This window comes from Pelodiscus sinensis, chromosome 31 (genome assembly GCF_052426305.1).
Source record: "Pelodiscus sinensis isolate ZL-2025 chromosome 31, ASM5242630v1, whole genome shotgun sequence".
In the NCBI taxonomy this organism is placed as follows: Eukaryota; Metazoa; Chordata; order Testudines; family Trionychidae; genus Pelodiscus; species Pelodiscus sinensis.
The window spans coordinates 1,589,431-1,604,945 of record NC_143082.1 but is presented as its reverse complement, the minus strand read 5'-3'; the positions used below and the strand labels follow the sequence as shown (position 1 = coordinate 1,604,945).

Sequence of the window (15,515 nt, the reverse complement as noted above, 5' to 3'; positions counted from 1 at the left end):
CTCGGGGGGGGGGACTCGGGGACGGGGCGGGTCTCACCGGTTCTCGGGGGGGGGGGACTCGGGGGGGGGGCGGGTCTCACCGGTTCTCGGGGGGGGGGGGACTCGGGGACGGGGCGGGTCTCACCGGTTCTCGGGGGGAGACTCGGGGGGGGGGCGGGTCTCACCGGTTCTCGGGGGGGAGACTCGGGGGGGGGCGGGTCTCACCGGTTCTCGGGGGGACGGGACTCGGGGACGGGGCGGGTCTCACCGGTTCTCGGGGGGGGGGGGGGACTCGGGGGGGGGGGGGCGATTCTCACCGGTTCTCGGGGGGGGGACTCGGGGACAGGGCGGGTCTCACCGGTTCTTGGGGGAGACTCGGGGGGGGGCGGGTCTCACCGGTTCTCGGGGGGGGGGACTCGGGGACGGGGCGGGTCTCACCGGTTCTCGGGGGGGGGGACTCGGGGACGGGGCGGGTCTCACCGGTTCTCAGGGGGGGGACTCGGGGACGGGGCGGGTCTCACCGGTTCTCGGGGGGGGGGGACTCGGGGACGGGGCGGGTCTCACCGGTTCTCGGGGGAGGGGGGGGGGATTTCTGCCATTGCAGCAGCCTTGTCCTCTCAGAGCAAGCCCAGGTCACTTCACCCAGCCCTGACTTGCAGCCACCTCTGGGTGGGAGCGGGCGGCTCTAGGGGCAAGGGTGCAGATCAGGCAGCGAGGAGGGTGGGGGAAGGGCTTGGGCTCCACATGGGGCTGTCGGCGTCGCCCCCTTGCTAACCGCTCCCGCTTCCCCAGGTGCTGGTGGCTTTGATCAGTTTCCTGGAGACGATGCTGCTGGTGTATTTGGGCTACAAGGTACAAGGGGGGGTGCAAATCGCCTTGGCATGACCCAGCTCCCCCATGTCCCACAATAGCCCTGGGGGGCAGGAATCCTGGCCCGGGACTCTCCTGGCAGGCCGCAGCGGGGGGCCAAGGGGGATCAGTTACGGTTTGTCCTGGCAGGTGGGCCTTGCGCTCTGATTTCCTCTCTCCTGTCGCCAGGGGAACTTGTGGGAGCAGGTCCTGCGGGTTCCCTTCATGCTGGAGATGATGAACACGGTGCCTTTCCTCGTCACGGTGAGTCGGCGCCAGGCCCCCCCTCCATCCCAGCCCCAGCGAGCCCCCTCCCTGATCTCGCCTGGCCTGTGCCATGGGGCTGTCCTAGGCAGAGGCTGTGGTGGCAGCGGTGGGATCGTTCCTGCAGGACACCCCCCCACCCCTGCCCTGCCCTGCCCTGCCCTCCGTCCCACACGTCCCGCAGATTGGGGCTCCTCCTGTGCTGGAGGGAGGGTCTCTGCAGGGTTCTGCTCCCCACTGCTAACCGCCACTCCCCCGCTCAGGTCTTCTGGCCTCCGCTGCGCAATCTCTTCATCCCGGTGTTCCTGAACTGCTGGCTGGCCAAGCACGCCCTGGAGAACATGATTGTGAGTCTGGGGCCGGGGGGGTCTCGCCGGCTGGCCCTGCTCAGACTGGCCTAGGCCACTCGCCCCTCTGGCAGGGCCCTGCACCCTCAGGGCTCAGCCAGGCAGGGCCCGGGGTATCTGTGTGTGTCCCGGCTGTGCAGGGCTCTGTGCGTGTCTGTGTGTGTCCCGGCTGTGCAGGGCTCTGTGCGTGTCTGTGTGTGTCCCGGCTGTGCAGGGCTCTGTGCGTGTCTGTGTGTTTGTGTGTCCCGGCTCTGCAGGGCTCTGTGCGTGTCTGTGTGTGTGTCCCGGCTCTGCAGGGCTCTGTGCGTGTCTGTGTGTTTCCCAGCTGTGCAGGGCTCTGTGTGTGTGTGTGTGTGTGTGTGTGTCCCGGCTGTGCAGGGCTCTGTGCGTGTCTGTGTGTGTCCCGGCTGTGCGCAGGGCTCTGTGCGTGTCTGTGTGTGTGTGTGTCCCGGCTCTGCAGGGCTTTGTGCGCGTGTGTGTGTGTGTGTGTGTGTCCCGGCTGTGCAGGGCTCTGTGCGTGTCTGTGTGTTTGTGTGTCCCGGCTCTGCAGGGCTCTGTGCGTGTCTGTGTGTGTGTCCCGGCTGTGCAGGGCTCTGTGCGTGTCTGTGTGTTTCCCAGCTGTGCAGGGCTGTGTGTGTGTGTGTGTGTGTGTGTGTGTGTGTCCCCCGGCTCTGCAGGGCTCTGTGTGTGTGTGTGTGTGTGTGTGTGTGTCCCGGCTGTGCAGGGCTCTGTGCGTGTCTGTGTGTGTCCCGGCTGTGCGCAGGGCTCTGTGCGTGTCTGTGTGTGTGTGTGTCCCGGCTCTGCAGGGCTTTGTGCGCGTGTGTGTGTGTGTGTGTCCCGGCTGTGCAGGGCTCTGTGCGTGTCTGTGTGTTTGTGTGTCCCGGCTCTGCAGGGCTCTGTGCGTGTGTGTGTGTGTGTGTGTGTGTGTGTGTGTGTGTGTGTCCCGGCTGTGCAGGGCTCTTTGCGTGTCTGTGTGTGTGTGTGTCCCGGCTGTGCAGGGCTCTGTGCGTGTCTGTGTGTGTGTGTGTGTGTCCCGGCTGTGCAGGGCTCTGTGCGTGTCTGTGTGTGTGTGTGTCCCGGCTGTGCAGGGCTCTGTGCGTGTCTGTGTGTGTGTGTGTCCCGGCTGTGCAGGGCTCTGTGTGTGTCTGTGTGTGTCTGTGTGCGTGTGTGTCCCGGCTGTGCAGGGCTCTGTGCGTGTGCGTGTGCGTGTGTGTCCCGGCTGTGCAGGGCTCTGTGCGTGTCTGTGTGTGTGTGTGTCCCGGCTGTGCAGGGCTCTGTGCGTGTCTGTGTGTGTGTGTGTGTGTCCCGGCTGTGCAGGGCTCTGTGCGTGTCTGTGTGTGTGTGTGTCCCGGCTGTGCAGGGCTCTGTGCGTGTGCGTGTGTGTGTGTGTGTCCCGGCTGTGCAGGGCTCTGTGCGTGTGCGTGTGTGTGTGTGTGTCCCGGCTGTGCAGGGCTCTGTGCGTGTGTGTGTTTGTGTGTCCCGGCTCTGCAGGGCTCTGTGCGTGTGTGTGTGTGTTTGTGTGTCCCGGCTGTGCAGGTCTCTGTGCGTGTCTGTGTGTGTGTGTGTGTCCTGGCTGTGCAGGGCTCTGTGCGTGTGCGTGTGTGTGTGTGTGTCCCGGCTGTGCAGGGCTCTGTGCGTGTGTGTGTGTGTTTGTGTGTCCTGGCTGTGCAGGGCTCTGTGCGTGTGCGTGTGTGTGTGTGTGTCCCGGCTGTGCAGGGCTCTGTGCGTGTGTGTGTGTGTGTGTCCCGGCTGTGCAGGGCTCTGTGCGTGTGTGTGTGTGTGTCCCGGCTGTGCAGGGCTCTGTGCGTGTGTGTGTGTGTGTCCCGGCTCTGCAGGGCTCTGTGCGTGTGTGTGTGTGTTTGTGTGTCCCGGCTGTGCAGGGCTCTGTGCGTGTGCGTGTGTGTGTGTGTGTCCCGGCTGTGCAGGTCTCTGTGCGTGTCTGTGTGTGTGTGTGTGTCCTGGCTGTGCAGGGCTCTGTGCGTGTGCGTGTGTGTGTGTGTGTCCCGGCTGTGCAGGTCTCTGTGCGTGTCTGTGTGTGTGTGTGTGTCCTGGCTGTGCAGGGCTCTGTGCGTGTGCGTGTGTGTGTGTGTGTCCCGGCTGTGCAGGGCTCTGTGCGTGTGTGTGTGTGTGTGTGTGTCCTGGCTGTGCAGGGCTCTGTGCGTGTGTGTGTGTGTGTGTGTGTGTCCCGGCTGTGCAGGGCTGCGTGCTGCCTGCCGGGCTGGGGAGGGGGGCAGTGTTGTCGCTCAACCCCCCCTCCTCCCAGCAGAACGACCTGCACCGGGCCATCCAGCGGACGCACTCCGCCATGTTCAACCAGGTCCTCATTCTGGTCTGCACCCTGGTCTGCCTCATGTTCACCTGGTGAGCGGGGCCCGGGGGCGGGGCTTAGACCCCTGGGCGGGGGAGGGGCCGTGCTGCGGTGCCCCCCCCCCACCAGCCCCATGCCCAGCAGGGCCCAGTTCTGTGGGCTCCTGGGACTGGGCGGAGCTTGCTGGCAGGGGGGAGCCAACCTTTGGGGGAGCCCCCCCGGCCCTGCTCCCCCTGCAGCCAGGGGGCTCCCAGGGACCCAGCGCGGCCCAGAACCAGGGCCCTGCCCCTTCCCTGCCCCCCAAGCCAGCCTGACCCACTGCAGCCTCCCGGTCCCCACCCCCGCCCCTCCCCCCGCCTGCGTCCTGCGCAAGGTGTCACCTGCTTGCGCCTCTCCCGGGTGCAGGTTCTGACGCGTCGGCCGCTGTGTGGGAGGGGGAGACGGGTATTGGTGCAGTGCCCAGGGAAACTGAGGCACACGCCTAGGGTTACTGTAGGTCAGGAGGGCTGACACTCAACGTACCAAGGGGGGTAAAATCCCCACTTTGTCCAGGGGGCCGATCTGTGTGTGTGTCCCAGGCTGAGCAATCAGCGTCCCCCGTCCTGCGTTGGTGCAGCCAGCTCTGGGGTGAGGCCCAGCGCTCGCCAGGCCGCGCGGCACCAGGGACTTTGCCAGCCCCGTGACCCTGGCCATGCCCCCCCCCCCCCCAGCATCTGCGGGATCCAGCACCTGGAGCGAGCGGGCAACAACCTGACCCTCTTCGACTCCCTCTACTTCTGCATCGTCACCTTCTCCACCGTGGGCTTCGGGGACGTCACCCCCCGGATCTGGCCCTCCCAGCTGCTGGTCGTCATCATGATCTGCGTGGCCCTCATCGTGCTGCCCATCCAGGTGAGCTGCCCCCCCCACGGCAGGGAGGTTGTGGCCAGGCCCAGGTGGGACGCCGCACCCCGGAAAAGGCCTTGCGGGGTGCAGGGGGCTGATCCGCCGGACAGGGCCCCCCCAAGGCTGGCCCCCCCGGGTGTGCTGCGGGGGTGCTGGAGCTGAGCTGGCCGTGTGTGGGTCTGGGGTCTGCCCCTGCTCAAACAGGAGGGTTGCAGGGTCAGGAGAGGCTGGGCCCTGGTGGTGCCTGGGGGGCTGGCTCCATGGGGAGCAGAGGTTTGCTGACGGGCTCCTCGGTCCAGCTGCCACATGGGGGCTGAATCTGGCCACACGGAGCCGCTGTCTGCCAGGGAGGGGGGCTCTGCCCGGCTGCTGGGAGCTCGGGTCTAGCCACGGCGGGCCCACAGCATCTCGGGAGGAAACGACTCCGGATGGGGGGCCTGGGTTCCCCAGGGGCAGGGTCCAGCCATCGGGGTGACCCCAGGTCAGGTTGGTGCTGGCCGGGGAGGAGAGGGTGAGTCAGGAGGGGAAAATCTGGAGCCAGGGATGCTGCCAAGCTCTCTCTGCTGGCCAGGTGGGGGCGACCTGCTTTCTCAGCTCCATCTTCATGCAGTGCACGGACAACCTGGGGAACTCCCTGCCACAGGATGTTGTGAAGGCAGGACTGTAACAGGGTTCAAAACAACTAGATAATTCAAGGAGGTTGGGTCTCTAAATGGCTGTCGGCCAGGCTGGGTAGGAACGGGGTCCCTGGCCTGTGTGTCTGGGAATGGGTGACAGGAGAGGGATCAGGGAGGGTTCCCTGTTGTGTTCCCTCCCTCTGGGGCACCTGGCGCTGGCCTGTCAGCAGCCAGGACACTGGGCTGTTTGGACCTTTGCGCTGTCCCAGCCTGGCCCTTCGTATGTTCTTACATTCATCCTGATGGTTCACTGCACATGGCTCTCTGCATTGTGTGTGGCTGCATGTTCACTGAGTGTGCATTGCACGTGTGTTGTGTGTGCAATGTGTGTGGCTGCGTGTGCATTGTGTGTTGTGTGTGCAATGTGTGTGGCTGCGTGTGCGTTGTGTGTGCAATGTGTGTGGCTGCGTGTGCGTTGTGTGTTGTGTGTGCAATGTGTGTGGCTGCGTGTGCGTTGTGCGTTGTGTGTGCAATGTGTGTGGCTGCGTGTGCGTTGTGTGTGCAATGTGTGTGGCTGCGTGTGTGTTGTGTGCATTACATGTGTGTTGTGTGTGGCCTGCCGGTAGCTGTATGTTCATTGTGTGTGCATTGCGTATGACTGCATGTCCGTTGCATGTGCATGGCGTGTCCACAGTCCCTGTCAGACCTGGAGGGGCCCAGGTACATGCCACCCATCTCCTGCTCCAGATCTGGGGTGTGGGGAGCCCCGCCTGGCGGCTTGGCAGCAGGAGGCCTCACGAGGTGCCGGGGTGGGCGAGGACACGAGGCGCCAGCTCCTGCTGCTCCGGGGGCGTTGGCTCAGAGCTCCCAGGGCTGGGAACAGCCGGGCCCCGTTGCAGGCCCCTCCGACTGCTGCCGGCTCTTCCTGGTGAGGAAGCTTGGGAGGGACGGAGCGATAAATATGGGGAAGGGGGGGTCACCTCTCAAGCAGGAGAGAGGGGGCAGGACCTTTGCTCTACCCCATAGATACCTGCAAGAGCTGGGACCCCCCCGCATCACTGTGACCATGCAGCTGCCTGCCCCCTCTGCCCCACAGAAAGGGAGCCACAGACCCCACCCCCCATCCCAGGGAACTGCCCTCTGCCCCCAGGGAATAGCCCCCATAGTTCCAGGGAGTTGGACCCCATCAGCCCCTGCCCCAGGGAACTATCCCCTGCCGGCCCCCTGCCATGGGCTGCGCGGCACAGTGCCCCCTGCTGGCCCCCTGCCATGGGCTGTGTGGCACAGCGCCCCCTGCTGGCCCCCTGCCATGGGCTGCGCGGCACAGCGCCCCCTGCCGGCCCCCTGCCATGGGCTGCGCGGCACAGCGCCCCCTGCCGGCCCCCTGCCATGGGCTGCGCGGCACAGCGCCCCCTGCCGGCCCCCCGCCATGGGCTGCGCGGCACAGCGCCCCCTGCCGGCCCCCTGCCATGGGCTGCGCGGCACAGCGCCCCCTGCCCCGGGCTGCGCGGCACAGCGCCCCCTGCTGGCTTCCCGCCCCGGGCTGCGAGGCACAGCGCCCCCTGCTGGCTTCCCGCCCCGGGCTGCGAGGCACAGCGCCCCCTGCTGGCTCCCCGCCCCGGGCTGTGTGGCACAGCGCCCCCTGCTGGCTCCCCGCCCCGGGCTGTGTGGCACAGCGCCCCCTGCTGGCTCCCCGCCCCGGGCTGTGTGGCACAGCGCCCCCTGCTGGCTCCCCGCCCCGGGCTGTGTGGCACAGCGCCCCCTGCTGGCTCCCCGCCCCGGGCTGTGTGGCACGGCGCCCCCTGCTGGCTCCCCGCCCCGGGCTGCGCGGCACAGCGCCCCCTAGTGCTGCACGGGGGCCAGCAGTGACTTGGAGGGGCACCCCCTGAGGCCGCCCTCTCGGCAGTTCGAGCAGCTGGCCTTCCTGTGGATGGAGCGCCAGAAGTCGGGGGGCAACTATAGCCGGTACCGGGCGCAGACGGAGAAGCACGTGGTGCTGTGCGTGAGCGCCCTTAAGATCGACCTGCTCATGGACTTTCTCAACGAGTTCTACGCCCACCCCCGCCTGCAGGTGAGCGGGGGGGGCCCTAGGCAGGGGGCTGGGGGGCTACGGCACTCACTATGTGCCCCACCCCCCCCCAAAGGTGCCAGCTGCCCTGGGGGGGGCGATGGGCACTGACACTCGCGACTCCTCAGCTCTGCACAGGCTTGTCCCTGCCAGGGCTGGGGGCAGGACAGGGTTTGGGGGGCGGTGTGGGTCTGGGGGCAGGACAGGGTTTTGGGGGGCAGTGTGGGGCTGGGGGCAGGACAGGGTTTGGGGGGCAGTGTGGGGCTGGGAGCAGGACAGGGTTTGGGGGGTGGTGTGGGGCTGGGGGCAGGACAGGGTTTGGGGGGCGGTGTGGGTCTGGGGGCAGGACAGGGTTTTGGGGGGCAGTGTGGGGCTGGGGGCAGGACAGGGTTTGGGGGGCAGTGTGGGGCTGGGAGCAGGACAGGGTTTGGGGGGCGGTGTGGGGCTGGGGGCAGGACAGGGTTTGGGGGGCAGTGTGGGGCTAGGGGGAAGGAAAGGTTTAGGGGACAGCATGTGGCTTGGTGAGAGGACTGGGGTGCTGTTCAGGTTGGGGGGGGCGTATGTTCCCTCCCACACTCACTACCCCTCCCCCCCGCCTGCTTCCCCCTCCCCTTGCCTGCACTTTCACTCCTTGTCAAGTTAGGAGCAACGCCCTCGATTATCAGAATGGGTGATTTGCATATTCATATATACAAATGAGACGCCCCCACAGACTGCTGCACCTTGTCATGCATGGCCCTGTCCTGGCCCAGCCGAGGTGGGAGGGCGACACCGGGTGCTGCCCGACCCATTTTATCTGCCCTGCAGCTGGGCTGGGGGTGGGCACGGGGGGGGGGACATCTGACTCAATGCCCCCAGGGGCTGGCTGAGTCCGGGCTGTGTAGGTACATGGCTCAGGAGACTGGCCAGGCTGGGGCGGCGATTGGCTGTGCTGAAGCAGAGGCTGGCGGGGGCGGGGGGCTGGGCTAGGGGGTGGCTGTGCTGGGGCAGAGGCTGGCGGGGGCGGGGGGCTGGGCTAGGGGGCTGGCTGTGCTGAGGCAGGGGCAGGGGGCTGGGTTAGGGGGCTGGCTGTGCTGGGGCAGAGGCTGGCAGGGGCGGGGGGCTGGGTTAGGGGGTGGCTGTGCTGGGGCAGAGGCTGGTGGGGGCGGGGGGCTGGGTTAGGGGGTGGCTGTGCTGAGGCAGAGGCTGGCAAGGGCGGGGGACTGGGCTAGGGGGCTGGCTGTGCTGAGGCAGAGGCTGGCGGGGGCGGGGGGCTGGGTTAGGGGGTGGCTGTGCTGGGGCAGAGGCTGGCGGGGGCGGAGGGCTGGGCTAGGGGGCTGGCTGTGCTGGGGCAGAGGCTGGCGGGGGCGTGGGGCTGGGTTAGGGGGTGGCTGTGCTGGGGCAGAGGCTGGCAGGGGCGAGGGGCTGGGTTAGGGGGCTGGCTGTGCTGGGGCAGAGGCTGGCGGGGGCGTGGGGCTGGGTTAGGGGGTGGCTGTGCTGGGGCAGAGGCTGGCGGGGGCGGGGGGCTGGGCTAGGGGGCTGGCTGTGCTGGGGCAGAGGCTGGCAGGGGCGAGGGGCTGGGTTAGGGGGCTGGCTGTGCTGGGGCAGAGGCTGGCAGGGGCGAGGGGCTGGGTTAGGGGGCTGGCTGTGCTGGGGCAGAGGCTGGCGGGGGCGGGGGGCTGGGTTAGGGGGTGGCTGTGCTGGGGCAGGGGCGAGGGGCTGGGTTAGGGGGCTGGCTGTGCTGGGGCAGAGGCTGGCAGGGGCGAGGGGCTGGGTTAGGGGGCTGGCTGTGCTGGGGCAGAGGCTGGCGGGGGCGGGGGGCTGGGTTAGGGGGTGGCTGTGCTGGGGCAGGGGCGAGGGGCTGGGTTAGGGGGTGGCTGTGCTGAGGCAGGGGCGTGGGGCTGGGTTAGGGGGTGGCTGTGCTGGGGCAGAGGCTGGCGGGGGCGGGGGGCTGGGTTAGGGGGTGGCTGTGCTGGGGCAGAGGCTGGCGGGGGCGGGGGGCTGGGTTAGGGGGTGGCTGTGCTGGGGCAGGGGCGAGGGGCTGGGTTAGGGGGCTGGCTGTGCTGGGGCAGAGGCTGGCAGGGGCGAGGGGCTGGGTTAGGGGGCTGGCTGTGCTGGGGCAGAGGCTGGCGGGGGCGGGGGGCTGGGTTAGGGGGTGGCTGTGCTGGGGCAGGGGCGAGGGGCTGGGTTAGGGGGTGGCTGTGCTGAGGCAGGGGCGTGGGGCTGGGTTAGGGGGTGGCTGTGCTGGGGCAGAGGCTGGCGGGGGCGGGGGGCTGGGTTAGGGGGTGGCTGTGCTGGGGCAGAGGCTGGTGGGGGCGGGGGGCTGGGTTAGGGGGCTGGCTGTGCTGGGGCAGAGGCTGGCAGGGGCGAGGGGCTGGGTTAGGGGGCTGGCTGTGCTGGGGCAGAGGCTGGCGGGGGCGTGGGGCTGGGTTAGGGGGTGGCTGTGCTGGGGCAGAGGCTGGTGGGGGCGGGGGGCTGGGCTAGGGGGCTGGCTGTGCTGAGGCAGAGGCTGGTGGGGGCGGGGGGCTGGGCTAGGGGGTGGCTGTGCTGGGGCAGAGGCTGGTGGGGGCGGGGGGCTGGGCTAGGGGGCTGGCTGTGCTGAGGCAGAGGCTGGTGGGGGCGGGGGGCTGGGCTAGGGGGCTGGCTGTGCTGAGGCAGAGGCTGGCGGGGGCGGGGGGCTGTGCTGGCTGGCTGGCTGGTGGGGGGGGGGGCACCCCGGAGGTCCGGCCGTGCCCCGAGCCTGCCCCGCATCCCCCGGCAGGACTACTACGTGGTGATCCTGTGCCCCACGGAGATGGACCTGGCGGTGCGGCGGGTGCTGCAGATCCCGCTCTGGTCCCAGCGCGTCATCTTCCTGCAGGGCTCGGCCCTCAAGGACCAGGACCTCATGCGGGCCAAGTGAGTGGCAGCCAGGCAGGCCGCCCGCCCCGGGGCTCCAGCGGGCGGAGGGACCCGGTGTCTTGGATGCTCCCTCGGACAGTTGGCAGGTCGCGGGCGCGCAGCAGTCAGGAAGCTCTCGGTGTTGGGAGTCGCTAAGGGATAAGACAGCGACTCTCTTATGGCCGCTCTAGAAATCCACAGGGCGCCCACGGCTTGAACCCTGCGTGCGACGCCGGCGCCTCGGCTCCAGGAAGATCTCTTGGCACTGGAAACGGTTCGGAAAAGGGCCAGGAAACGACGAGGCGTTTGGAACGGGTCCCATGTGGAGAGAGATGAGACGGGGACTTTTCAGCGTAGAAAAGAGGAGACAGGGGGGCTAGGCTAGGGGTCTATAATATCATGACGGGTGAGGAGAAAGTGAATGAGGAGAAGTTATCGACTTGTTCCCACAATATAAGAACTAGGGGCCGCCAAATGAAACGAACGGGCAGCAGGTTTAAAACAAACCAAAGGAAGTTTTTCCTCACTCGGGCACAGCCAACCTGTGGAACTCCTCGCCGGAGGATGAGGTGAAGGCCAGGACTTTACCAGGGTTCAAAAAAGAGCTAGCTAGATTCGTGGCGGTTAGGCCCATCAATGGCTGTTAGGAATGGGGTCCCCAGCCTCGGTTTGTCTGGGAATGGGCGAAGGGGAGGGATCCCGTGAGGATTCCCTGTTCTGCTCCCTCCCTCTGGGGCACCGGGCACTGGCCGCTGTGGGCAGACAGGACACGGGGCTGGACGGGCCGTTGGCCTGACCCCGTCTGGCCGACCATGTCGATGTGGGAGGAGTGAGGGGGGCAGGCCTTGCGGGGGAGGGGCAAAGGGCCCCGTCCCATCCTATCGCCAGCTGCTTTGCTCCCCCAGCTGGTCCGCTCTGCCCTGCGGGCGCCTGGTTTCCTCTAACGGCCCCTGTCTCTCCCCCTGCCCCTGGCGGAAGGATGGACGACGCGGAGGCCTGCTTCATCCTCAGCAACCGCTTCGAGGGGGACCGGGGTGCTGCGGTAGGTGCCCCACCTCGAAAACTCCCCCCCCCCTGCCCCAAGCACTCGCGCCTGCAGGCTGCTAGGAAAGAGCCTGGAAGCCAGGAGCCCAGACACAGCGGGTCTCCGTGCCGAGCAGACGGAGGGGCAGGGAGGACTCGGTCGACTGGGAACGGGGCAACTGGGGAAGGTGGAGCCTGTGCGGGAAGGCTGGGCTCCATGTAACCGCAATGGAACCAGAGGGCGGGTGTGGCGGCGCGTCGGGGAGCCCCTGACCCTGCACCAGGGCCGGCTCGAGCCATTTCTGCGCCCCGAGCAGTGGGCGCGGCTCCGCCCCCGGGTGCATGGCCCATGCACAGCCCCACCCTCCAGCACACTGTGCACCTTACAGCCGCCATCAGGCGCCCGCCGTAGCTTGGTGCCCTGGGCAGCTGCCCGGCTAGCCCACCCCTTAATCCGGCCCTGCCCTGCACCCCCGTCCACAGCAAAACGTGACTCCGCCAGCCAGTAGAGTAAAAATGGGTTTATTGCTTCTCCTAGATACAGCCCAGTGTAGGTTTGATGCAGGCCTATCCTGTGCCTACAGCCCCAGTGCCCTTGGGGGGAGGGGTTCACAGGCCCCTGAGCCCCCTAATGGTCTTTAGTCTCCTTCCTCCTTGCTTCCCCACACTCCGGCTGCCCAGCTCCCAGGCCCTGCCCCCAGCCAGGTGGCATCTCCACCTCCCTTCCTTTGTCTCTCCCCTTGTTCTCTGCGCAGGCTGGGATTGGGGGTACATGGCTCCGTAATAGTGACCACAATATCATTATATTTAACATCCCCGTGGTGGGGAAACACCAGCAGCCCAACAGGTGGCGAGTCATTTCCAAAAGGGGAACTACACACAAATGGGGCGGTTTGTTAAACAGAAATTGAAAGGCCCAGTGACAAAAGTAAAATCCCTGCAAGCTGCACGGACACTGTTCAAAGACGCCATCACACAGGCCCAGCTTAAATGTATTCCCCAAATGAAGAAACGCAGCGAGAGAACCAAAACCAAGAGAACCACCTGGCTCGACAAGCAGCTCAGAGAAGCAGTGACAGATAAAAGGCGCCGTTTAAAAAGTGGACGTTTCCCTTGTGAGGAAAATAGAAAGGAGCATAAACTCTGTCAAGTGAAGAATACAAATATAATTAGGAAGGCTGAAGAGGAATTTGAAGAACAATGAGCGAAAGACACAAATCGTAATAGCAAATTCCATTAGGTGCCTCAGAAGCAGGAAGCCGGCTAAGCAGCCAGGGGCGTCTCTGGCCGATGGAGATGCCGAAGGAGCACTCGAAGGCGATAAGGTCATTGCGGAATGAATCCTTTGCATCGGTCTCCATGGCTGAGGACGGGAGGGAGATTCCCACACCGGAGCCGTTCTTTGTAGGTGACAAATCTGAGGACTTGTCTCAGGTTGAGGTGTCATTAGAGGAGGTTTTGGAACAAATTGATAACTAAACAGTGACAAGTCACCGGGGCCAGACGGCATCAGCCAAGAGTTCGGAAAGAACTCAAATGGGACATTGCAGAACTGCTAGCTGTGGTTTGTTACCGAGCCTTTAAATCCGCTTCCGTACCCAATGCCTGGACGATCGCTAATGTGAAGCCCATTTGTAAAAAGGGCTCTAGAGGTGACCGTGGCAATTACAGACCAGAAAGTCTAACGTCAGGACCAGGAAAGTTGGTTGAAAGTCTAGTAAAGAACAGAGCGGTCCGACACAGAGATGAACGTCATCCATTGGGGAAACGTCGACAGGGAAATCCTGCCTCGCTAATCTGCTAGAGTTCTTCGAGGGGTTCAACAAGCATGTGGATGGGGGGATCCAGCGGAGACAGCGTGCTTGGATTTCCAAACCCCTTGGACAAGGCTCTTAAGCAAAGTGAGTTGTCCTGGGGTAAGAGGGAAGGGCCTCTCCTGGGCTGGTAACTAGTTAAAGGGCAGGACTCAACGGTCAGTGCTCAGAGTGGAGAGGGGGACTCGTGGGGTTCCCAGGGGCTGTGCTGGGCCGATCCCAGACAACACATTCCTCACGGAGCTGGAGAAGGGGCGCAGAGCGAGGTGGCAAACTGGGCAGATGCTCCCAAAGTGCTCAGGAGAGCTCAGCCCCAGGCAGCCTGGCCGGGGCCTTGAGAGGCGCTCGCAGAGCAAGGGGACTGAGCAGCCAGGCGGCAGGTGCAGTTTAATGTTGATCAACGCCCAGTGGTGCCTATTGGATCCCAGAGTCCCCGCGATGGGTATGGGATGGCCGGGACGAATGGGCTGATTGCACGCGAGAGAGACACAAAGCGACAGGACCGTGGGAATCACTAGGACAGGGCTGGAGAGTAAGACAGAGAATCACTCGTGGGCGCTGTACAAATCCAGATGTGGTGCCTCATGGCAGAAGAGATCCAGTGGCACCGGAAAAGGGGCAGAGAGGCCAAGAGAAATGAATTCAAGTCTGGAGCAGCTCCTGTGTGAGGAGAGAGGAATCAGCCTGGGACGTGTCAGCTTGGAGAAGAGGAGACGGGTGTGACGTAGTGAGGGGGAACTTGCTGGTTTCTATGGGTCTGTGGTAACCCCACTGGCTGCCGCCGGTACCACAGCCCAGAAGGACAGGGATGGGTCGTTATGCAAAGGGATCTCTCAACCTGTCCGACCAGCTAACCCCCATGGGGAGGAACACAGGAAGGTGGATGCTGCCCTGGCTGGGGGGCAGGGCTGGAGGAGAGTTAGTTTAGTTTCTGTCTGGGAGCATGGAGGAAGCAGCCTCAGCAACAGGCTGGGGGGTTTAGAAGCTGTACCCCCCCCATATCAAGGGGGGCTGAGGCATCCTAGGCCTGCCCTGTAACCAGATGACATCTGTGCTGTGCTGTGTTCTGGAGAGGCAATAAACTCTCTCTGTTCTACCAGCTGGTGGAGTCTGTTTGTGCCCTTTTGGGGTGCAGGAGACGGGGGACCCCCAACGCGCCATCACACTGGTGTCAGGGGTGGGATGCACTGCACCCCGTGGATGGAGCTTCCAGCGGCGAGCGACAAGGCGCCGTAGAAGCAAGAGCCCTGGAGCCAGGCGTGCTGGAGACAGAGCGAAGCGGTTCCTGGGAATCGTGGGGCGCTGCAGCACTAGACTGGTGAGTCTGCACCAAGGGGACCAGCGGGCAGATGGCCTACGCCCGACTCTTGAAGGCAGAGCTGGTGAAGCTGTGCAGAGAGAGGGGCTTGCCTGTGCAGAAAGCAACCAAGGCCCAGCTGATTGCCCAGCTGGAAGAGAATGACCAGCCATGGGGCCAGGATCTTGTCCCCAGGGGAAGCAGCCAGACCCCTCCTGAGAGTGTGTCAGGCTCAGAGAGGGGGAGGAGTGCTGGAACCCACCGGAGAGATGAGACAGCGTCTCCCGGGAGGCCTGCAAGCCATAGCCCATCTAGGGCAGGGGCCAGCCCAGCGGAGCTGCGGCGGCTGGAGATCCAGCTGCGGATCAAGGAATTGGAAGTAGAGGACCAAGAGAAGGACCGCCAGGACTGAGAGAAGGAGCACCAAGATCGAGAGAGGGACCGCCAGGACCTAGAGAGGCAGCGACAGCATGAGCTGGCCATGGCAGAGCGGAGAACCGGCGGGGCACCGGCTGCGCCAAGTGCGGATGGGCCCCAGGGTCCCAGGACTACCAGGCGCTTGGAGAGGCTCGTGGTGGCCCAATTGAAGGACGTGGACGACATAGACGGGTTCCTCAGTGCCTTTGAGAGGGCCTGTGGACTGCAACAGGTCCCCCCAGCTGACTGGCTGCAGGAGCTCATCCCCGCACTGAACCAGGAGGCGGCCGGAGTGCTCAGTAACCTTGAGGACCTACAGCCAGGGGATTACAACCGAGTCAAGGAGGCCCTGCTGCACAAGTTCGGGCTGACCCCCGAGATGTACAGGAAGAAGTTCCGGGGGGTACAGAAAGGGCCACGGGAGACCTATGTGGATCTGGCCTCCCGCCTGTCGCAATACTGCCGCAAGTGGGTGTCTGGAGTCGGAGCCCAGGCCACAGAGGAGCTGCTCAAGCTGGTCCTGATGGAGCAGTTCTATGAAGCGTGCCCACCCAAACTGAGGCTGTGGCTCAAGGACCGGAGACCAGAGAACCCCCAAGAGGCTGGGAGGCTGGCGGACGAGTTTACGGAGAGCCGGTCCGGGTGTGAACGGGAGTCCCAGAGAGAAAGGGAACCGCGCAGAGAACGGATCTCGGCTGAGCGACGGAGGGAGTCAACTACGGGGCGAGACCAAGGAACAGGTCGTCTGCGCCCCAGAGAACCAGCCAGGGCCTAGACAGAGACAGCCC

General features: G+C 65.4%; 1 protein-coding gene across 18 annotated transcripts in view; it reads left to right on the top strand.

The window, feature by feature from the left end:
* Positions 1-15,515, top strand: part of LOC142824327 (potassium channel subfamily T member 2-like) — a 49,559-nt gene that overhangs the window by 10,155 nt on the left and 23,889 nt on the right. For 5 of the 18 annotated variants that reach the window (XM_075916177.2, XM_075916173.2, XM_075916176.2 and 2 more), the window contains 9 exons: positions 772-831; positions 1,018-1,092; positions 1,356-1,439; positions 3,703-3,800; positions 4,458-4,638; positions 7,156-7,320; positions 10,058-10,194; positions 11,082-11,218; positions 14,114-14,331. In XM_075916177.2, the coding sequence (XP_075772292.2) occupies positions 772-831; positions 1,018-1,092; positions 1,356-1,439; positions 3,703-3,800; positions 4,458-4,638; positions 7,156-7,320; positions 10,058-10,194; positions 11,082-11,218; positions 14,114-14,331 (1,155 nt within the window). Of the gene's footprint in view, positions 1-771; positions 832-1,017; positions 1,093-1,355; positions 1,440-3,702; positions 3,801-4,457; positions 4,639-4,799; positions 6,178-7,155; positions 7,321-10,057; positions 10,195-11,081; positions 11,219-14,113; positions 14,332-15,515 lie in introns of those variants that run through there. The other 13 variants (XM_075916184.2, XM_075916181.2, XM_075916185.2 and 10 more) reach the window with 8 other exon arrangements.